At 41.4% G+C, this 23,804-nt stretch overlaps 1 protein-coding gene and 2 long non-coding RNA genes across 11 annotated transcripts in view; 2 read left to right on the top strand and 1 right to left on the bottom strand.

Annotated features, from left to right (window-relative positions):
* LOC148124420 (uncharacterized) lies at nt 1-3,816 on the top strand. The gene is made up of 2 exons (XR_015740406.1): nt 1-137; nt 3,069-3,816. It is a non-coding gene; the product is annotated as an uncharacterized LOC148124420 (long non-coding RNA).
* Nucleotides 1,231-23,804, bottom strand: part of BCAT2 (branched chain amino acid transaminase 2) — a 24,924-nt gene continuing 2,350 nt past the window's right edge. For 2 of the 8 annotated variants that reach the window (XM_087918168.1, XM_087918170.1), the window contains exons 2-13: nt 22,120-22,242; nt 21,288-21,352; nt 14,637-14,705; nt 14,270-14,470; nt 11,965-12,075; nt 10,843-10,962; nt 8,831-8,994; nt 7,432-7,574; nt 5,373-5,458; nt 3,924-4,064; nt 3,756-3,830; nt 1,231-2,057 (exon numbers count right to left, since the gene is read on the bottom strand). In XM_087918168.1, the coding sequence (XP_087774294.1) occupies nt 2,016-2,057; nt 3,756-3,830; nt 3,924-4,064; nt 5,373-5,458; nt 7,432-7,574; nt 8,831-8,994; nt 10,843-10,962; nt 11,965-12,075; nt 14,270-14,380 (993 nt within the window). In that variant the 5' untranslated portion in view covers nt 14,381-14,470; nt 14,637-14,705; nt 21,288-21,352; nt 22,120-22,242 and the 3' untranslated portion in view covers nt 1,231-2,015. The remainder of the gene's footprint in view (nt 2,058-3,755; nt 3,831-3,923; nt 4,065-5,372; nt 5,459-7,431; nt 7,575-8,830; nt 8,995-10,842; nt 10,963-11,964; nt 12,076-14,269; nt 14,471-14,636; nt 14,706-21,287; nt 21,353-22,119; nt 22,243-23,804) is intronic. The other 6 variants (XM_087918169.1, XM_087918171.1, XM_087918172.1 and 3 more) reach the window with 3 other exon arrangements.
* LOC113443469 (uncharacterized) overlaps nt 17,528-23,804 on the top strand; it is a 13,997-nt gene continuing 7,720 nt past the window's right edge. For both annotated transcript variants that reach the window (XR_015740405.1, XR_015740404.1), the window contains exons 1-2: nt 17,528-17,930; nt 21,552-21,614. This is a non-coding gene — a long non-coding RNA (uncharacterized LOC113443469). The remainder of the gene's footprint in view (nt 17,931-21,551; nt 21,615-23,804) is intronic.

Below are 23,804 nucleotides of genomic sequence, written 5' to 3' on the forward strand. Positions count from 1 at the left end.
ACTCTCACACGCATGAAGACCAGCTGGCCAGCGCGCTGGAACCCAGAAGAGCAACAGGCGACAGTTCGCATACCCAGAGAGATGACTTTGCACATCACTTCTGGCACGCGTGGCATAGGCTCGCCATCACAGGCCTAGTAGGTACAGAGCAGTGGTGGGATTCAAACATTTTTACTACTGGTTTTGTGCGCGTGGCTTGGTGGGTGTGGCTTGGTGGGCGTGGCAGGGGAAAGATACTGTAAAACCTCCATTCCCACCGCACTCCAGGGAGAAGGAAATGGCAAAATCCCCATTCCCTCCCCACCCCACTAACCTGCTTTCCAGCTCCTTTCTCCTGTGCAGGGTAACAAAAGAAAACCCGGTCAATCAGCTGGGACTCAGGAGGCAGAGAATAGATGGGGGTGGGGCCACTCAAAATTTCTGCTACAGGTTTTCCAGAACTGGCAAGGACCTGTGTGATCCCCAGCTTTATGGGATAGGTGAATTAAATGTAGTCCTTGACTTACAACAGTTCATTTAGTGACTATTCAAAGTTACAACCTAGGACTGTTTTTCACAATTACGACCATTGCCTCATTCCCACGGCCACATGATCAAAATTCAGACACTTGGCAACTGACTCATATTTATGACAGTTGCAGTGTCCCAGGGTCATGTGATTTTGCAACCTTCTGACAAGCCAAGTCAGTGTGGAACAGCCATGTTACTAAATTAACAACTGCAATGGTTCACTGAACAACTGTGGAAAGAAAGGTTGTAAAATGTGGAAAAACTCATTTAACAAATGTCTCACTTAGGAACAGAAATTTTGAGCTCAATTGCAGTTGTAAGTCAAGGACTTATCTGTGCAACCTTAGTGATAATGAAGCTATTTTTTCTGCAAGGAATCTTTAGTCCAGAAAAGTTTTGTTCAAATAATTAACTGAAAGAATTCTGGGAAATCATCACATGATTTAGAATGATTATACACCACCCAGGGTCACTTCTCATGAAGTGGGCGCCTATATAAATTTGATAAACAAACAAACTCTCCCAAACTGCATTGCTTACAGACTTGTGTTTTTAAACCTTAGCAACTTAGACACAGCAAAGATGTGTCGATTTCAGTTCCATAGCCACCTAGCTGGAGGATTCTGGGAGTTGGAAGTCCACACTTCTTAAAATTGCCAAGGTCGAGAAACACTAGAACAGACATTGTTTACTACACAGAACAAGAAAATCAGAAATGGGTGGCGAGGACACAATTCAATTTTGTTTATTTATTAAGTTTATATGCCATCCTTCTCACTGTCACACAACTATTGAATCACTTTAAAAAGCCAACCGTGGCTGAAAATTGTAGCTCCGTGTTAATTCTGAAGATATAAGGCTTCTTATAAATCCAGCAGATTTAACTTAGAAAGTGAGAAGTCATCCACACAAAACAAGAATTTCTAAAAATGCTCACTTTAAGATACAGGAGCCAAAATTTAAAATGTTGGCACTATTCATAAAGATACCAAAATGAAAAAAAAAACTTTTATAAGAGCAATATGATTTAGATTAAACTTTTTTTCCATGTGCTTCTACATGAATCCAAGCAACTATTTTTTTAAAAATGGCAATCATGCACATGAAGTATTAGAGCTTTGCGTACACCCCACATTCCTTCTCTTTCTTCCTCTCTCTCTCTTAATATTGCACTTAAAAGCAAAAAGCAGCCGAGTTTTGGAGTGGAGAGAGAGAAGCAGAGCGAGCCAACTTGAAGTTCAAAGCTTTGTTTCCATTGCAAAGAGGTTGATCTGGTATTCTTCTAGGTCCTGGGTCAGGGTGGGCCTTCCTGATGTGGAGTGTTTTGCCGCCATAAAGGGGACTGGGTTTATATCTGTAGATCTCCCAAACCAGGCAGAGGGTCAGTTAAACCTCTGGCAAAACGAAAGGCAAACTTGGAAAAGTTTTAGAACCATGTCATAAATACAGCTGTGGTGAAGAAAGTGAGACTGAACAAGAGCAGGAAAAGTCAAATTCCAGAGTCTTCAACAAACCTCCTCGGCCCAGTCACTTGGGATGCGTCCGTACTGTGAAGGACCAAAAAAATACACTCAGAATTGTGGTTGTAGCCTTGCAAAATATTAAGCAGAAGCAGAGCTAATCAGAATTGCTTTCCCCGCCAAACACACACACACACACACACATTACAAGAAATGATGTGGAGAAGGGGAGATATTGTCACTTTGTCAGTGCAGACCAGATTTTCTTTTTTTCAAAAAGTTGGGTTACTGTTATTGGCGTAATTGTTCTTCACCCCATCTTTTTATTTCTTATTTTTAAAGAGTTTTGGCTAATCATAAAGTTGAGGTCCTAGGAGATGATAATTTAACCCCCCCAACCCCTTTGTCTTGGAACAAATTCCTAGAAACGTTGGAAGGAGAAAATGAAGAACTACTATCCCATACAGATAGTTCTCAACTTAGGGCTGGGTTGCTTAGTGATTGTTCAAAGTATGACAAACTCCTGGAAAGGTACTGGCATGTACTTATGACCTGGTTCCAAAGTTTCAGTGGCCAATATTCCCCCCACAGTCATGTCGCCCACATTTCATATGCTTGGGAGGTTATTAATTTGGTGTAATGATTAAGGCATCAGGCTAAAATCCGAGAGATAGTGAGTTCTATGCCGCCTTAGGCATGAAGCGAGCTGGGTGATCTTGGGACAGTCACTCTCTCTCACCCCTACAAAGGAGGTGATGGCAAACTACTTCTGAAATCTTGCCAAGAAAACTGCAGGGACCTGCTCAGGCCATCTTCCCCGGGTGTCAACACTGATACAACACAAGCATTCCATCACAAAGCCATTCTGCCCTCTTGTGGCCCAATTGGGGAAAGACAGGGCAAGCTAAATTCTGCTTCCTTTTGAAGTAGGGCCTAAAAATTAAAACTAATCTAGGACTGCATATCAAAGTAACTTAGTAATTTTAATGTGAACTTACACAGTTTTCTGCTCGTGGATCTGTATGTTGGGATGGGTAATCTAACCTAACCCGGGGACCCTATTTTAATATTTTGATTTAATATGTTTTATATCTTTAGCACAGACAAGATCTATTTTTGCCAATAACAAGCACCCTGTGAGGATATTTGGAATGATAAGAGGTTGACTGTCTTAAAGTCTCCCAGTGGCCTCTGTGGCTGTAAGTGAACTGAAACCTGGGTCTCTCCACTCCTAGTCAAATATTTTATTCACAACGCCACACTGCTTGGAAAGAGAAAGCAGATTACTTCAATTGTGCAAGATACATCAGTGTCCTCAGGATTGTCCCAATCAGATGTCAGGTTACAGTAAGCACAGAGGGTACGCTCCGAGATTCTAACATCCAGGGCAGGAATTTGCTAGTGGTCTTTCATCTCTAGGCTTGCTAAATCCTGATTCTGCTTATTTTCAATTTCAGCAAGATGTTGCCATTTCTATATACTTCCTTTTTCTGCCCTAAGAGGCCACAAGGAGCCTAGTCAGAGACAGTGTGATGTCACTGGAATAGCCCATCCAGCATCCCAAGAATCAGCATGGAAATGTTTGTTTTTGGCAGAGGATATGAAGAAAAATAGCCCCCTTTTGCCTTGCCAAGGCTGAAGTGCCTCAAAATGCTGAAATAGGTACTTTTTCAAATGCAAATCAACGCAGAAAGAGGACAGAATGAATTTAAAATGTGGAAGCATGAAAAACCAAGCAAGCACAACCTGTCAGATCAATTTTCTGCCTCCCACTAAGAATTTTACCTGAATATCTGTCAGTTCCTTCAGAAACCGTTTTGCAATCTCAGGTCCATTTTCCATTGTGGGGATATGATAATTCTGTGCCAAGAGAGACAGAAACCCAGTTTATATCAAGAGGAACAAAATAGATGTAGGGAAACCAGAAAGTTGGGAATATCCCATGACTCTCACCTTGCCCTGATAGAGAATTTTGTCCACGGGACATACCACACAGGCTGTGCCTGAGCCAAATAGCTCCTTCACCCTTTTCTCTTCCAAGCCTTTAATCAGTTCAGACATGGTGATTGATCTCTCTGAAACCTTGAATTCCCCCTGGGTAGAAAGAGAGACAAACCTATTTAAATCCTGCTGTCATCCGTTTTTTTAAAATGCAGAAAGATCGAATTTTGAATCAAGGCAAATATGTGTCCCAGGATAATGTTACAAGATCGAATCTGGGTCAGTCACTGGGATCAGTTTTTGGAAGGAAACAACAGTCAATTGCCAGCCATCACTACACCAATCAACCATGTAAGGCACCGTGTAAATACGACTCACAGAATAGCCCACATATTCCGGTAGAGGGAAGTTTCCTGAGGATGGATTCCAGGACAAGTCCGAAAGCTTGGAAGAGTAAACCTCTGGTCCCGGTGACTGACCCAGATTGGATCTTGCAATTGAATTTTGAGTCCAATCCATCTATTTCAGAACCACTCCTTGGTTGCACTGCAAAGGCCTTGCATGCAAAACATCTCAGAATCAAGCTATCCTATCTTCAGTGAGAGCTAAGAAAAACTATCCAAAATCTTGGGGATTGCTGCCCACCAAGGAAGACTAGGAACCAATGGCCCCTGCGGCCTCCTCATCCCACCATTGCCAATTTGGGTGGCAAAAAGGTTAAACATTCATAGTAAAGCTTCCTACCTTGCCAAAAACATTTGAAAATTATCCTATAAGACCAACAATCAATTTAATAGTTATTGTTATTCAACAGTACAAAAAGGTCAGGAAAAAAAAAACCCATCCCACTAAAACAAGGGTCTTCAAACTTGGCAAGTTTAAGACTTGGGGACTTCAAGTCCCAGAATTCCTGAGCTAACATGACTGAAGGAGGAATTCTGGGATTTGAAGTCCACAAGTCTTAAAGCTGTCAAGTTTGAAGACCCCTGCACTAGAAGCACCAACAGAGTAGGGAAGCATCTGCAACTTTGCATTCAATCTTTTTTTATATGCTAAAAGTGAAGGGTGCTTCAATTGTACAACTAGCAACCACTATTCTGACTTGTTTGACCTTCCCCTTCCTGACATCTCCACATCCCATTCTTTGGCCATCTTAGAAATTAGAAAAATGGGAAAACCCAACCTTACTCCCTTTACAATAACTGCTTGTTTCTATGGTCCTTAAGTCACCCCACCAAAATGCAGAATGAGACTCTCTCCTTAACTCAGGATTTGACATCAATACCCTTATTTTTATCCAGAAAATTGTTCTCTCTGCTGCTCTCTCAGTTCATTCCAGAGTGCAAGAATAAATACTAAAAAAATAAATGTTACAAAATGGGGGGGAAAGCCCTGGTTTCAATAAGGGGCGTGTAACCTCCCCATCAGTGGCAGAGCTACCCCACACTTCTGAATACTCACCCATTTGCGGGCCAAATCAAGAAGGCTTTGTCGTGTCACACCAGGCAAAATGATTCCATTAAGCAAAGGGGTGACCAGCTCCATATCTGTAAAGTGGACATTATAGTTACACATTTCTAAGGATGGTTCCATGTCATAGCGCCAAAACATTTCCAAAACCCCAAAAGGTGGAATTAACTGAGGGGGAAGGAATGCGATTATAATTAAAAGAGAAAATCATGTCTATCAGAAGCTTTAGAAAGCTGAATTGCATGGGAACTTAGTCCTATATAGAGTTTATTTATCAATCCGAATAGCACAACGTTGTCTTTCACTGGTTTCAATGTATTAGTTCTGCACATAACTAACTCTGGATCCAACCATTAGCTATGTTTAATCAGAGAAGAGCAACAAAACATATGCACTTATTATTTTCATAAATGACAATGGGATAATATTTAATATACATTCAAAGAGAGAGAGGGAGGGAAGGAGGGAGGGAGAGACAGACAGACAGACATAGAGACATAGACATACATACATGATGGATGGATAAAGCAATCAAGCAGGCAAGCAAAAAAGGTTAAAGAATCCTAACTAATTAATGTGACTGTTTTTCTTGCTTAATCAGTTTTAATCTGCATAAATTTGCATCTGGGAAACAAAATACAGGCACTCCTTGACTTACAATCACAACTGGGACCAGAATTTCCATTGCTAAACAAGGCAGTTATTAAGTGAGTCACACCTGAACTTTTTGGCCATGGCTGTCAAGCGAATTATCATGTCATTAAGTGAATCATGTAGTAATTAAGTAAACCGGTTTCCCCCATTGACTTTGCTTGTTGAAAGCTGGCTGGGAAGATTACAAATGACAACCACAATGACCCCAGGACTGTGTGACTGTCATAAATACAGGCTGTTTGCCAAGCACCTGAATTCTGATCATGTGACCTGCAAGGGTTGCAAGGGTGCCTGTTGTAAATCACTTTTTTTAGTACCATTGTAATTTCAAATGTCTGTAAGTCAAGGACCACCTACAAGACTAAAGGAAAAACTCAAACATATTCTTCCTGATGCCTCTGGGTGCTATTTGTGCCATGTTAAGAAGTGACACCCTTTTCTCTATGGCACAAGAAAATAAATCCACTTGTCATTTTGAGTATGTGCTCGCATTGAGTACAGTATTAATTTAAATAAGTTTTAAAACCCACAAATCCAGAGAATGTTAAGATATTTTTAAAAATTCACCAATGTTGCCTTCTCCTCCTTCTCCACTTTCCTGCAATGATGGGTGTCTGCAGGAAAGTGGCAAATAAAAAATACACATCATGACACAAACTTTGCCTTTGCATGCAGTAGCACAATGCAAATATGAAAGGACAGGTGATCTACATTTTGGTGACAACCATTTCATCATTGGACAGAGAGTCCTCGGCTTATGACTAAGTCACTAAGAGACTGTTGCAAAATTAGGATGGCCAATTTCAAAGTGACAATAACGACAGCACCACATCTGCAGTTATATGATCACATTTTGGACACTTGGCAACTGGCTCGCTTTTATGGCTGTTTACAATGTCCTGCAGTCACATAACCACAATTTTCAACATTTTTTGCCCGTTTCCAGCATTTACTTCTGGCAAAAAACATTCATTGGGTAAAATGGATTCACTTAATGACCACAGCATTCAGTTAACAAACCGCCACTAAAGATATTGTAAAGTTGGGTCCAGTCACATGGTGACCCACTTAATGACCGCAACAAATTACAATTATAATTCCAGGCTCAATTGTGGTTGTAAGTTGAGGGCTGACTGGTAGTTAGGAACAGGTGCCTATGCACAACACCCCCCCGCCCCCCAATAAATATATCCAGGAGATGAGGAGAAAAGGTTGAACACTTTCGGATGAAAAACCAAGACAAGTTTTTTTGGGTAAATGAAGGAATTTTCTAATGGCAATTTATCTTAGGAACCAGGAATTAATGTTTAATCAATATGCCGAATCAGCCATGTTTCCATCAAAAGCCAAAACAAGCAACCTGGATCCACCACCGCCCAGAGATAAAATTCCTTACCTCCCTCTTGGTCCTTCCAAAACAAGAAAATATTCATGGTCCCAACTTCAGTGATTTGGTGGTCGTCTCCATATAGCCACAAAACCTGCTGGCAACCCACTTTGGCAGCCTCTCTTTGCACATATATGGTGGGGCCATAGTTGCTAAGGGTGACATAAGAGCAGCACAGTACCCTGATCAGACACAAAGGCCTTTATCCCTTCATTAAAATGGATGCCAAGCCAGCCTGAAGGACTAAAAGGGGAAACAAGGAAGGGACGACAGATGGAGCATCAAGCATCTCTCCAGTGTTAAACCAAGGGCCTCTGCCTTGATGAAAAGAGGCAGCCAACCTCTAAATACCTGGCTGAGGATTCCCAAACTCCTCCTCAAAACCTTTCCTCCAGTCAAGGCCTGTTTGTGGTTACTCTATTCATCATACTTGGGAAAAACGGATCACTATTTAAGTATTAACACGGGGTGGAACATCAATAACCTGCCTTTGGCAATCCTCAATTTTTTTTCAGTGTCATTAAAGACTCTATAACAGAATAACTGAGTTGGAAGGGACCTTGGAGGCCTTCTAGTCTGACCCCCTCTGCTCAGGCAGGAAACCCTATATCATTCCAGACAAATGGTTGTCCAATCTCTTCATAAAAACTTCCAGTGTCGGAGCATTCACTACTTCTGAAGGCTAGTTGTTACACTGATTAATTGTTCTAATTGTCAGGAAATTTATCTTAGTTCTAAGTTGCTTCTCTCCTTGATTAATTTCCATCCATTGCTTCTTGTTCTGCCCTCATTGCCTTGGATAATAGGTTGACTCCTTCTTTGTGATAAACCCTGAGATACTGGAACCACTGCTGTCATTCACCCCCAGTCCTTCTTTTCATACCCAATTCCAGCAACCATTCTTTATATGTTTTAGCCTCCAATCCACTAATCATCTTTGCTATTTGGCAACATATTTCAATTTGATAGAGCAACAAAGATGATTTTCAGCGGTGAAAAATTTTCCCCTTTGAAATAATAAAAAAAGCTAAAATATATACTTTAAGCTTCTGCTAGAGTTAGGGGAAAGACTGTATTTTGAGTAGGATGCCTATTACATTTTGACCCCTAACCTCTCCAGTGTCACCTTATCACAAATTTCCTGTAGTCCTCAATGAATTTTTTTAAAAAAAGGCAAATTCTTGTCTGAAGGAAAATGTCCCATCTCTACAAAATAAATTGGGCCTTGCTCTATCTATACGCCTTCCAGAACTGTGGACTTCAAGACCCAGAATTCCCCAGGCATTGCCAAGAATGTTAGGAGGTGAAGTTCGCCCATATGGAATATGTCCAGGTTAGGAAAGTCTGACTTAAAACAGCCTAGCTTTTATTCAATCATTTCGGTTAAAAACAGAAGCCCTGGACTTACCCGCCTACTTTGCAATTGCCAACTCCACCTATCCAGGCACGGACAAATCGGGGATCAGCCAAGAGGGAAACGGGATTGAAGCTGCCGGTGGTAAAATAAGGACCCACAGGGCCCAAGATCACAAAGAGCAGTGCGTGGTTGGAAATGGAGACCCCCAAGGAAGGCTGCAGAGGGCAGGAGGGAAGAAGGCCACATAAGAGGCTGGTCAGCAAACATGATTAGAATAAGCAGATCTATAACGTCTGGAAGCTGAGTCATGACAAGCTGGACTTTTCTTTTTGGTTTGAAGTGGCCCTCCTAACCGACTTGCTCAGGCTGAAGAAGTGACTTGGATGAGCAGCAAAACCAGTGGTGGGATACAATTTTTTTAGTCAAAAAACAACATGGAATATTGTACTGGCAAATTATTTCCATGCTCTGGCCAAGAATACTGGTGAAGCTGACTTCAGCATCTCCAGAAACTGAGCAGGACTGCAAGGAGATTCAATGTTTTTAACACTATTCGTGTATCTCCACCGTACACCTAACTAGATTGACTTGCTACTGAGACAGAGCTTGACCAACATGGTCATAAGTCATAATGGTCATAAAATGTGTTGATCATGTGACCAATACAATTTTACACCTTTTTTTGCAACAGTCATTAAGTGCCCACTGCTTAATGTGAAAAATTAAATTTAAATTAAATTAAATTAAAAATTGAGTGGTGCAGTAGCCTAGAGGTGGAGCTCTTGCCTCCCAATCAGGAGGCTGATAGTAGAGGCCGATATTTCTCTCTCTGGGCACAATGAGAATATATCTGCTGGACAAAACTCCACACTGGCGATAGGAAAGGTATCCGGCCATCTGTTAGCTCCATTCAGTTGCCCAGACTCCACCCCACAAAGGATTATGGGGTCATTAAAAGGTGGTGATGATTAAGCAGCCACTGCTATCATAAAGCAGCCACCACAGTTGTTAAGTGAATGCTGCAATCATTTGGTGAACCAATGGTTTGCTATAGGTGCAGTTTTGCCAAAAACTAGAAGTAAATACCAGTTTGGGGCAAAATCATCATAAAACATGGTCATATGACTGCTGGATACTGCAGATGAATGTAAATGCAGCTCAGTTGCTAAATGCCCAAAGTTTGGTTGGTTGACTGGGAGGGAGCAGTGGGGCAACCATCAAAACTTTTAAACTGGGTCATAAGTAGCCCTCTGATAAATCCATCATAATTTCAAAAGGTCGCAAAGTGACTGGCCATAAGTCAGGAACTATCTGTAAAAACACAGGGCATGTATTCATACATGCTAATCTTGGTTAGTTTTAAGTCTAGCTAGGTTTTATTGCTTACAATGCGCACACCCAGCGCATTTTATGGGTGTATGGAGTACATGGTTAAAATCCATAAAAATGGTTCTGAAATTAGTGAGTTAAACAAGAAGGGAAACGAGAAACAGGAAATGGAAATGCAAGACTGGTGGTATTATTTCTGTCACCTTGTTCTAATGAAAAGGGATCAGATTTTGGAAATCGGAGGGAACATAAACAAGGACACCATTTAGAAATGGCAACTCCGTTCAGATGCAAGACACAAGAACAGTTTTTTCCCGAAAGCCATCACTCTGCTAAACAAATAATTCCCTCAACACTGTTCAACTATTACAAAGTCTACACTACTAATCTTCTCATCACTCATCACGCATCCCCTCCCACTTGTGATTGTATGACTGTAACTCTGTCGCTTGTATCCTTACGATTTATATTGACTGTTTCCTAATATGATTTGATTGCTTATTGTATCCTATGACTATTATTAAGTGTTGTATATTATGATTCTCGACTTGACGAATGTATCTTTTATGTACACTGAGAGCATATGCACGAAGACAAATTCCTTGTGTGTCCAATCACACTTGGCCAATAAAGTATCTATTTTATTCTATTTAAATAATTGTTAAGGTTAAATTATGGAAATCCACAGACGCCTGCTGCCTAAAATGTCTAAAATTGGAAGCATTAATACCCACCTCGGTGCCAATCAAGATGGGGCGGATGTAGAGACTGGCTGTGCTGGAGTGTGGGACCCAATCTTGGTCCACCCGGATCAGCTGCCGGATGCATTCGAGCAACTCCGACTGATCAAAGGCCTGCAAGAAGACGAAAACACGACACTCCTGCTGTTTGTCCTTGCACGGAGAATAAAGAACCCCGTTGCAAACTTTAAAACAGCCAGCTAGATAGAACAGTGCCCCATCTAGTTTCTAGCATCCCTTCCCCAATGGACACAGGGAGGCACATCTGGGAAACCCAGAAGCAAGATGTGGTAGCCATCAGTGCCTTCTCCACATCTTTATTCAGAAGCATCTGACTCCAAAGGAAACACGCTAACTGTCCTAAGGGATAGCAGAACGATGTTTTTTACTCCCTCCTATTGGATACCACGAGAAACTATTTTTCCCTCCACTTCATAATGTCTGCTCTGAATCCTAGACTCATTCCTCTCATCCCCTGATATCTCCATTCACAGAAAATATTAAGAAAGGGTGAAGGTTCCGTTCTTGGAGTTTGTGGGTTGGTTTCTGAACATTTTGTTCCCAGGTTAGGTAACACCTTCAGCAGAGTTTAGGGGATCTGCTGAAGACATTACCTAGCCTGGGAACAAAACGTTACCAACCCACAAGATCTGAGGATGAACTTTCACCCTCATCCTACAGACGAGAGCTACAGGTATTCACCACTATTGCATATTAAGAGAAGTTAAAAGCATTGGAAGTTGCCTCCAACTAAGCAAACGATGGAGTCACCTTGATTAAAATATGTTTCATACACAGGCCACTTCTCCATACTCATATACCAACTACCTGGTTGGAAAGATGATTTTAGGAAGCCAAACAACAGGAGTACACTAAATGGGGGTCTATTTCAATGGGTCCCCCAAGGTTGCAGGGAGAGGCTTGACCCAGTCTTTCTTGAAATATCTTGGGAGGGAGTCCAATTATTTTCTGTCCCTGGCTACTTCCTTTTATTGAACTCAGGTTGAAATCTTTTCATTTCAGGGTTCCACAGATGGCCTCGGGAGAGAGATCACAGCTTAAGAGGTAACTCACCCAGGGCAAGAAAGGGCACCAGAAGGCGCTCCACATACTCACAGGCAAGCAAGCTCTAAGGGAGGATTGTAACATGCGATCCATGTTGAGCATGGGACGAAAAAGCCGGATGCGCTGATCCGAGCCCCGGAAAGCTTTCATTCCTTCAAAAAGCTACATAAGGAGAGGAGGAAGGGGGAGATAAGAAAGCAAAGTGAATTATGTGGCAGAGATCATGTACTGACACATGAGCTGGACTTAACCTTTAGCGGGTTAATGAAACAAGCAGAGGCTTTGTTCACATGACCTTATTATGATGCAGAGATGGGCAATGAACATTTCCCCTACAACCTATTTTGGCAGATCCCAGACCTTTGAGACAACCATGATCTGGATGATTTGAGAATTTCCACTGGCAACCCAGAACTCTCTCCAACCATGCAAACAGAGAACACTGTTCCACTGCGCCTCTTTGATCTGCCAGGAAAAGAAAAACCAATTCCCAGCCCCAGCATTGCCATTGCCCATTGTCTTCCATCAGGTTTCCTCTACCCCCTAATGTTAAATACTTGGTTTAACATTCCCAGATTATCCTATAATTATTTCCCCCTGTAACCCTGAATCACAAATTAGGCAAGCCCACTGTAGCTTAGACCCTAGCAGCCCAGAAAACTAAATGGATATGTCCAAGAAAGTCATTAAGTTTCATCTCCCAGATTTTACTCCTATTGATTTATGAGGTGCAGTGAGACTTTCCTTCTTAAACACTTGTATAATCCAAAATTAATGTGTGAAGAAGATACATGTCTTCCTCCTGACTTCTAATAATGGTACAACTCATTAGATCCATTAATCAACAAAGATTTCTGGGACTTGAATCTTTATTCTAAGTTATCTTATGAAGAATGACAACTTAACCCAACAATGTAACCTATCTTTTCCCCAATTTGGAAGGTTCCAGATGGACAGGAGTGCAAATTGCTTTGGTCCTCCTGCATCCACATTAGGGAAGACTAATCTAACCTGCCTTAATTCTCTCCCTTTTCAAAAGCTTTCTTTCAATATTTCTCTCTGTGATAGGTTAAACATATCAACCTAAGTTTGCTGAATTGTGTGAATCCAACTTTTGTAGTTTGTAAATCCTAGTCCTGTAGGAGATAACCAGGCTGAGCTCAAGAGTGGGGTCAAACACATCATCCATCTCAATTCTCTTTATGTCCACAAGTGATCTAAGGCCAGACCACCTTGAATTCCTCAGACTCTTATCTACCACTAGTTTGGCTGATCGTTAGTAGTTCAGCTTCTTGTAGAGAGTAGGAATTTGGAAATGAGGAAGAAAAAAAGGGAATAGAAAATAAAGTAAGATAGACATACAAATAAGATGATGTCAATATATATATATGATGATAACAATGAGATGTAATGCTAATAAGACATTATCACCAGAAGAGCTGTATAATGTTTATCTGTATCTTAGAGAAATAATATAAATGTGAATGGCATTATAAATGGTAAAGGATGTGGCACAGAGGTGTTAGTGCCCAGATGATACACTGCTTGAGAAAAAATGAAATGTTTGTACTTTTGAAACTGAAAAATAAAAAAATTATTATAAAAAAAAGATTCTTGTAGAGAGTATTAGCATACATTAGAAAAACCCTTCCATACTACCACCTCTTATTATACTAGACAACACAGTATCAACAGTAGAGACCTTCAAATTTCTAGGTTCTACTATATTACATGACCTAAAATGGACACCTAACATCAAAAGCATCATCAAAAAAAACATTGGATTGTAGGATTGTAACTTTGTCGCTTGTTATAATTTATATTGACTGTTTCCTAGTATGATTTGATTGCTGATTATACCCTATGACTATTATTAAGTGTTGTACGTTCTGATTCTCAACTCTTGACAAATGTATCTTTTTTTATATAAACTGAGAGTATTTACACCAAGACAAATTCCAATCACACTTGGCCAATAAAGCTATTCTACTCTACTCTACTCTACTCTACTCTACTCTACTCTACTCTACTCTACTCTATTCAATTCAATAAACTTATATTCATTTGAACTGCCTGGATTCCTGATTTCTTGCTCTTGACCATGGTATATACTGCATGTATGATCAAAACCAACTATAGCCTAGATATGAGGACCATCTCTAACCTGTCATACTCCCAATTCTTCCTTTAACCCTGTGACCTTCCTCATATGTCACTCAACTGGGCTCCATCTACTCTTCATCATCTCCCTGTGGTCTATCATACATCAAGTCCTAAGATGTAAGAACCCTTTCCAGCAAAACAGAAGGAGAATGGAGGGTATTTATCTGTAACTCTTTAGATGGGAAACCATTACCTCCACTGAGTAATGCAGGGCTGAAGAGGCTGGGTGCAGAGAGAGATTCTGGAAAGGTTTGATGTGTGGTTTTCCCCAGCCATTTTCTTTGCTCCACTCCACGGTGAGCATATGGTCCGTGAAATTTTTCCCGAAGACCAGCTTGCTGGAATCTGGTTTGGGCTTTAGATGTTTGTTCAATTCAATCTGGAGATCTGAGGCCTGGAAGAAATGCAGGGTCATTGACTTTCTCCCCACCCAATGTCAAATTAAAAATTGAAAGTTACCCCAAAACATGTGGGCTTATATTCTACCCACTTCGCCCAATATGGAACAGATTCCCCCTCAATGGGATGGGATGGGATGGGATGGTGTGAAATTTTCTCACCTTGAACGTGGTGCTGAAAAACCTCTGAGGAGCAAAAAGTAGAACATCTGCAACTTTTCCTCTCAAAACCTAGAAGGAAATAGGAAAAGGATTAAGAATCTAAATGAATATCTGCCTCCGGAATAGAGAAGCAGTCCTGCAAATATCCTTTTCTAAATTGCATGACTTAGCAGCTGTGCCTGAAAAATGTCTAAAGCAGATGTGCAGGTGTACTTCTTGGTTTGTTTGTCAATTACCCTGGAGCTTTTCCCACTTTAGGGAAAGAACCATCATAAAACTAAGCACATGCTTTCCTGCGTGCAAATGACCCTCAGACTAAAATCCCCTTCTGGTTAAAAATCATTTCAAACAGTTGGCTGGGAAAGACTGTTTTGCCCCCAGTATCTCTGGTGAAGAAACATAGTCAGGATGGACACAGTGAGCAGATGGTCCACTAGCTAAATTAAACCAGGACATTTAGCAAAATGGCTAATCATTAATGCTATTTTCCAACCCACGAACAAGCATTTGTGTGCCCAGTTCTAATTTCAAAAGACAGTGATTGGTTTTAGAGAGCTGCTAGAGGAAAATGCCAGTGGGCAGACCGGAAAACAAAAAAACAAATTGCTTCATTTGGTTTTCATTGATTCTCACCACGGATACTAAAGATCTGGATTTTATTTTTAAGTTTCAACTTCTTTATGGGTTGTGATTAATTAAAAAGGTCAATTAAATTATGGGCAATCACACGCAGTCCTATTTTTCCTTTTTGTAACTGTCAGGGCCTTCACTGATCAAGACTGCTGAAAACTGACAAGATGGGTTCCTGCCATTTTGAGGCAGGAAATATGTAAAAACCATAGTATAGATCCTAAAACAGTCAAATCATGGTTTAAAAGCACACAAACAAACAAAAGAACCTTCAAAGTACTAATCTTACTTACTTTCTACAATGTCATATGGCAAACTATTTCTCCTTCCCTGTACTTCAAGCTTGAGTGTCTTTCTGCAGTAAGTATACTATGTCTACCGCATTTCGCTGGTGTACTAATTTAGTAGTCAACAGGCCATTGGTGTGATTTAAGAACCTCCCGTGTTCAGATCAATCTCACCAAACCAGGGTTACTTGCAGCGAACCCAGTGGAGCTTCCACCTTCACAAGAGAATTGGATTATAACCTCTAAGAGCTTTCTTTAATTGTTACCAAGGAAAAGGAAAAATATCTCCAGGCATTCCTGGGGAGGAAGGAGATACATGTGGAGAAACCCTGGTCTGCTAGGCCAGTGTTTTTCAAACTCGGCACAATAGCAATAGGTCTATGAAGATTCTCAGTCATCCAGGTCATGGTTCTCCCAAATGTGTTTTTTCAAGAAGCAACTGGACTTTCTGGTTTTTCTCTGAAGACATGAAGCCATGAAGCTTCTTCAGCTCTTCAGCTTGGATGAGAAGTGAAACATCTTCAAAGAAAAGCCATAGAAAGTCCAGTTGCCTCTTGAAAAAGCACTTTTGGAGCAATAACAATAGACTGTAAGTCTAAGTGCTTTACAAATGTCAGCATATTGCGCCCAATAATCTGGGTCCTCATTTTATTGACCTCAGAAGGATGAAAGGCTGAGTTAACTTTGAGCCAGTCAGAATTGAACTCTTGGCTGTGGGCAGGTGGTCTTCAATATTGCATTCTAACCACTGTGCCCCCATAGCTCACAATACATGGATTTAAAGTATCAGAATTGCCCAGCCAATGCTGTGCTAATGTAAGCAAAGGCCACAAATTCATAAGACCCTGATCTGACTCTGAGCTCTGCCACAGGTTCCTTAGATGCCTCCTACAGAGTTGACTTTCAGCTTGGCCTTTCCCACAGTTATAATAGAGGCAGGCCTTGACTTACAACCAAAACTGGGACTAGGATTTCTATTACTAAATAAGATGGCTGTTAAGTGAGTTGCACCCAATTTTAGGAACTTTGGGAGCTTTTTTTGCACCGTTGGCAGGAAAAACCAAACATGCAGATTTAGAATAGGCAGACCTGGCTCAACAGCTATGCCTGTGAAGGGAATCTTAGTGGACTATCACTTAAGGATGAGCCAGCACTGTGCTGCAGATGCCAAAAAAAAGCCAATGCAGGCTGCATCAACAGAGGGATAGCATCAAGATCAGGAGATATGATAGTACTGCTATATACTTCACTAGTGAGGCCACACCTGAAATATTGCATCCATTATACAAAAAAGATGCTGAGACCCTTTGAAAGTGTGCAGAGAAGAGCAACAGGGTGATAATGAGCCTGGGGACTAAATGGTATGAGGAACAATTAAGGGAACTAGGTGTGTCCAGCCTATGAAAGAGAAAGATTGGGGGCAACATGATAGCTATCTTCTATCCTGAAGGGGCTGTCATAGAGAAGAGGGGCTTGACTTATTCTCCAACAGGCAGAAGAACAAGAAACAATGGGTAGAAGCTCATTAAAGAGAGATCCAATTTGGAACTAAGGAGAATTTCCCTGAGAGTAAGAACAATTAATCAAGGGAACAGTTTGCCTCCTGGAGTTGTAGAGGCTCAATCCCTGGAGGTTTTCAAGAAAAGATTGGACAAACATTTCAGCAGGATACTCTAGCCATCATTTCTTCATTTGCAAAAATCAAGCATTTACTCTTAGAAAGCACTATGACTATTACCTAATTTCCTATAGCTCCATCTAAAAAGACCACTAGAAATAGAAGTGATTCTCCCCAGAAAGTCACGAGAAGGGTAGCAATACAAAAATTCGGTGCCGAGAGTCTCAGTGACACAATTGCCTTCCTGCAGCATGAGTTGTTCGGGCTAAAATCTCTGCACTGATATAAACAAGAACCCAACATTCTTAAGCAAACAACTTCAGTTAATATGTAATCCACAAAGATAAACAGGAGGGGCTGATGGGAGAGTGATGGGTGACATCCCATTCTGGTTCTGTTGTGGGAAGGGGAGACTTTTATTATTCATCTTGCCTGGACTGAGATGGAAACCAGCGGCACAGTTTTTGGAAGGACAGCCTTTGCCCATTTTCACTGGCAAGGCCCATGCACAAAAGGGGCGATTGACAAGGCAGGCGTGGGAAACGTATTTCTGCAAAGATGAGTTTCTGCCAATCAGAGGCCGGAGCAGATTCTCCCCACCTCAGTCCGGACTGAACTTCAACCCCGTTGAATCACCAACTGGCAAGAGCCTGGATGCAAACTATATCAGAAGGAAGAGGCTGCCATGACTGGAACGTTCTCTTCGGAAAAATAAAACTGCAGCTCTCACTGGCAACGAAAGCAAGGAAGACAGAAAAGGTAAGTCTGCATAAATCTGGGAAGCAAAATCATTAATTATATTTTCTCTTCCTATCTGTCCTGTCCTGCCTCAATCGGGAATTGTGCAGTTTATTAGAAAGTGAGAAAGCAAGAAGAGCTTCAATGCTTATGCAGAGGGAAAATAAAAAGCAGTGCAAATAAAAAATGCTGCAGTGAATTCCTAACATTAATTAGGATTAATTAACAGTAATTAGAGATTACAGGAGTTCCCAAAGTGGCTAGGCTGGTTGGAAATCCTAGGAGAAATTGTCCCAGTTCATCTAGAGATTATATCATTGGAGCAGAAGGTATTCAAGGTTTAAAATAAGCTTTAAAGTTAAAGGAGGATGATCTCCCCACTCCTAAATTCCAGAGCAGATGCAACGGTAGGATTCATACCGTGCACCTCTGTTTCTCAACCTTGGCCCCTTCAAGATGTGTGGACTTCAACTCTCAGAATTCTCCAGCCAGTCTTGCCAGTTTAGGAACTCCTTGCTTGCTGGGGAATTCTGGGAGTTGAAGTCCAAGTGGCCAAGGTTGAGAAACACGGCCTTACACTAAGCTCTGCTTTAACAGCAGTTAACAAGCCACAATTTGCTGAGCTCACACATCACATATGATGCTGTAAATGACAAACCGTGGCTTGGAGGTCGTAATAGCCATGTGGACAAAGCATGCAGAGACAATGTCAAACAGTTCACACGATGGCTGAGGGCGGTTTATGATATTCAACCAAAGAGTACCACGATGCCTTAATTAAACTGCTTAACGAAAATATATTAAAGCTACCCTGGATTTTCACTGAGTACATTTAACAGAATAACAGAGTTGGAGGGGATCTTGTGGACTTCAACTCCCAGAATTCCTCAGCCAGCAAAGCAAAGCTGGCTGAGGAATTCTGGGAGTTGAAGTCCACAAGTCTTTACAGTTGCCAAGGTTGGACACCCCTGCCCTATACCATTCCAGACAAATGGCTGTCTAGTCTCTTCTAAAAAGCCTCCAGTGACAGAACACTCACAACTTCTGAAAGCAAGTTGCTCTATTGGTGATTATAATGGATAAGCTGAAACCAGCGGACTCAAGTTTATCTATTCAGTTTCTTTGAAAAGCGGGGATTTGAACTCTGATCTCCCAGCATTGGTGAGTAAAGTCCAGTCTTCTACTGAGATTAGGTTGGCCTGCAGTTTTTTGAACGCCCACCAGAGGAACTACAACCCTGAGATTTTTAAAAGATTGCAAGGGGGAATCTGCCACAGCTTTACTTACCTCCCAGGACTGTTGGTGTGAAGGAAAAAATAGGGAAAAAAAAACCACTATGTAATTGCCTGAAGGGAAAGCAGGATAAACTCAAATATATAGACAAACTGAGAGGCATTAAGGCAGGGGTATCAAACTCAAGGCCCGGGGTGGGGGAGGGATCTGACCCACAGGGTACTTAGATCCGACCCACAGGACTGGCCTGGAAATAACAAAGGATTGGTCCACAGTGCCTCTGCTAGCAAAAAGAGGGTGCAGGGGGGCCGTGGGCAGCCCCCGCCTGCCCGTTTTGGGCCTGGACAGCCTCCTGCAGCCTCCTGCCAGCCAAAACAGGGCACAAGGGGGCCAAGGGCAGCTCCCACGCACCCCGTTTTTAGCCTGGATGGCCTCGTGCAGCACCCTGCCAGCCAAAACGGGACCCGGGGGGCCTAGGCAGCCCCGCCCATGCTCCGTTTTGGCCGGCAGAGTGCTACAGGAAGGCGTCCGTCCTGTCTCCTCCCCCCACTCCCCTCCGCTGGCCCGCAAAGGACATCTATAACGTTGATCCAGCCCTCCAAGAAATCCAGTTTGACATCCCTGCATTAAGGACACTGAAGTGAGGCAAGAAGTACTGAGAAGCCACAATACCATTAATTATTCCATGCTACAACTGGATCGCACAGAGAGAGAGAGAGAGAGAGAGAGAGAGAGAGACAGGGAAAGAGAGAGACAGGGAGGGGGAGAGGGAGGGAGAGATGAGAGAGAGAGAGAGAAAGAGAATTCATTTAATGATTAAAGCACCAGGCTAGAAAGCAAGAGATTGTGAGTTCAAGTCATGCCTTAACCATTAAAGCCATCTATTTAAGTGACCTTGGGACCTTGGGTCAGCTCACCCCAAAGGGATGTTGTTGTGGGGAAGACAGAAGGAGAAAAGTGTGTTAAATATATTCACTGCCCTGAGTTATAAAATAAATAAATCAATAATGCAACTGGACTTAAAAACCTTTCCCCTGGAGTCTCCCAAAAGTTTTCTGGATCTACTAACTCAGGGGTAGTCAACCTTTTTATACCTACCGCCCACTTTTGTATCTCTGTTAGTAATAAAATTCTCTCTAACCGCCCACTGGTTCCACAGTAATGGTGATTTATAAAGTAGGGGACAAAACCCCCACCGCCCACCATGAAAGTTGGAACGCCCACTAGTGGGCGGTAGGGACCAGGTTGACTACCACTGTACTAACTTCTCCATCAATCAATCATCAGCTCAACAGGGATTCCAAAGGGTGGCAAACTGGCTGGTAAAGAGCGTTTCTCTTTGCTTTCTTGCCTAAGCCTTTTCAACCTGGAGATGCCGCGGGACATTCTCTAGGCGAAACAGATATTAAATCCCTGGGTTTTCCATGACAGGTGGTGGTTTGGAATCAGGTGGAAGAGAAGGGCATGGAAACCCTTATTTTTTTTTAAGTTAAGTTGTAGTTCTAAGATTTTATATTTATAGGATGCCTGGAGGACCTTGTATGTTTTTTCCTTCTGTTATATAAACATTATAAGAAATGGATATCAGTAGGTAAGCAACAAAGGCTACCCAAATGAGTCCACCTTCCTTTAAACTCTCAGAGTAGAGAGATATAATGTTATATTGTATCTTGCCCCCTTTTTACAAGCTTTTACGTGACTATCTCCTCTTCTGTAGGAGGGTGGATATGCGCAGTGTATATGTCCTGTGTGATATTTTCAGTTACATTGGCCACCAGGAGGCACTATGTTTCCTATTACGGGTGATATTACAGTAAGAATGAAAGTGGTGTACAGGTAGTCCTCGACTTGCAACAGTTCATTTAGCAACTGTTACAATGGGGCTGAAAAATGCAACTGGTGACCATTTTTCACAGTTGTGACCTCTGCAGCATCTCCATGGTCATGGGATCAAAATTCAGATTCTTGACAACTGGTTCATATTTATGACCATTGCTGTGTCCCAAGATCATATGATCCTGACCTTCTGCAACCTTCTGACAAGCAAAGTCAGATTCATTTAACAATCAGTTTACTAACTTATCAACTGCAGTGATTCACTTAACAGCTTTGGCAAGAAAGGTCATAAAAGAAGGCAAAACTCACTTAACAGGTTTCTCACTTAATAACAGAAACATTGGGCTCAATGGTGGTCATAAGTCGAGGACTACCTGTCAATAGATAGGTAATAGAGCTTTAAGTACATTGGGTACATTAAGTACAAACAATAGAGTTTTAAGTACACTGTGTACATTAAGTACAAGCAATAGAGTTTTAAGTACATTGTGCCAACAGATATCCAACAATGGATGGAAAGTGTTTCTCCATTGAGAGGAGAGATTGTAAAGTTTTTTTCTTTTAATGTTTCAGCGTGACATCTTGGACTTCCAAAGGATGAGTCCTCGCAAAAGATCCCCTCTGGATAGTGAGATAGTAAGCATATAAATTTAGTACTATTAAAAAATAATAATAGCATGCAGACAGGAGGTTTTGCCAGCCAATGGCAATTACTTGAAAGCATGCAGAAAACTCTTTTAACAGTAGAGGCAGCAAAAGCCAAACACACAGACAAGTCTTCCCTGCATAAAAATATAATCTGCATTCCATCTGCTTTAATAGCTTTAAACAACCACTTTCTTCCGGTTTTCAGAAGGTTTGAGTAGCCTTGAGAAAAGTTAACTCCCTGCAGGTGATAAGGCAAATAGTTATTACAACCTTGCCCAAAGGTGTTTCCCCATCTCTCACCCCCCCCTCCCCAATCTCCTTCTCTCTTCCTTTCTCTCCCTCTTCTATCCATCTACCCCTCTTTCTTTCAGTCTGGTCTTTCTGTCTGTCTCTCTTTCACTAAGCTCAAGGACTAGAAAGTTGTGATTGATTTTAAGATTCAAAACCTCACATTTTATCCTAAATGCTTTACTTGAATAGCAAACCTATTTACCTGTAGATTATCCTGCCCTTGGGAAAATCAGTGACAGGAACAGAAGGACTGACTAAACCAGTTTCTTCCCTTCCAAACTGATATCTGGGATCACAGCCAGCGAACAATGACATTTCCCCTTGCCTAAAGCAAAGGCTCAGTTTAGAAGTACACCAGATAAATTTGCAGTGAATTAGAAAGACTCTGCCTCACCCTTCTAAGAGAAACAGAAGAAGTATTATTAATAATGGCAACACACTGTCAATGTCAAGAAGAGAACATGAGCATACAAGTAGGGACAGATCAAAATATTCCAGTATGGAAGTTTTCAGTCTAAGGAGCCTGAACTAAGGTGTCTAGGGAGCCTCATTTACCCATTTCTAGGCATCAATTTCAATTTGCTTTCTGTAAAATAGTCTCTCAATTTTATAGGTTCACAATAATAGCTGCCTCACCAGTTATCTAACCTCTCCCTCAATAGGTTTAAGCTACAGAGGAGTTAAAGAGTGTATTTATTAAATTTCTACACTACCCATCTCACCTAAGTGCCCCTGGCAACATCTACACCACCATAAGAAAACCATGTAAACACATGAATAAAACACAAATTAAAAACAAAGGTAGGAACAAATTACAGCTTACAAGCAAAAATAAAAAATCAATTAAAATTCAGGAGGCTAATTAATTTGCGCTCCTGGTCAAATTCAAAACCCCTCAGGGGAAAGGGAAACCAGAGAAATCAAATCCCCAGGAAGAACTGTACAGGTGGCTGCCATAGCCACGTGGCAGGGGGCAAATCATTTCTACAGCCCAGGCGAAATGCTATCCCAGGTGTATCCTGTCAGCCTCTAATTAAAGGGATTAGAAAGCAAACATGAGATTAACAGCCTCAAGAGAGTGTGCTTAATGTCTTTTAGGAAAGCAGACACCTCACTACCCATCTCTTGGGGCAAAATCTACAGATCCAGTTTAGATGAGGGAGTTGCTCAGAACCAATCAGTTATAGTGGCTCTTGCACATATGTCAATCTTTCTCACCAGATCTAATTTTCCTTTCAATTTCTTTCTAATAAAGCTTAATCAAACCAAGCATTATGGAAAAACTGTTCTGTTCTGCTTTCCCTTCCATTGTCTTTCAATTCTCAAAAGTCCTAGCAAACAGCTAATGCTTCCTTTAACAGTAAGATTTCACCATTATGTAAGTTTAAGGGATTGACTTTAGTACTATTATTCCAAACTTCACCAGAGATAGGTACCAATGAATCATGTATTCAAAAGTGCTAGAATCAATCCCCTAAACACCCCATAGACTGTGCCAAGATCCAACTGCAGGTATGATTTCTTATAAATCCAGAATTCTAACCATTCCTTTTGGAAAACTAACTTTTAGGACTTATTTATAACTAAAAATTTGAACCTGATAGTAGTTGGTGGGATTTTCTTTATGACTTACATTACACCAAGGAATGCAGGCAGTGCAATCAAGCATACCCCACCCCCCCATGCTCAATTTAGCATTAGGAGACAGTGTAGGAAATTGATAAAGATCACAGTATCATAGGGCTGGAACCTGAGGTCTTCTAGTGCAACCCATTGCCCAAGGCAATTATGTAAATTTGCAAAACCCAGTGATGGAGAAGGTTTTCCTCCAAATTTTTGCTTTCCTTCAGTTTGGAGACAATCCTGTGAATTACTTCTCTTCCCCCA

Source organism: Pseudonaja textilis, chromosome Z (genome assembly GCF_049901715.1).
Source record: "Pseudonaja textilis isolate UNSWEBS1 chromosome Z, rPseTex1.2, whole genome shotgun sequence".
Classification (NCBI taxonomy): domain Eukaryota; kingdom Metazoa; phylum Chordata; class Lepidosauria; order Squamata; family Elapidae; genus Pseudonaja; species Pseudonaja textilis.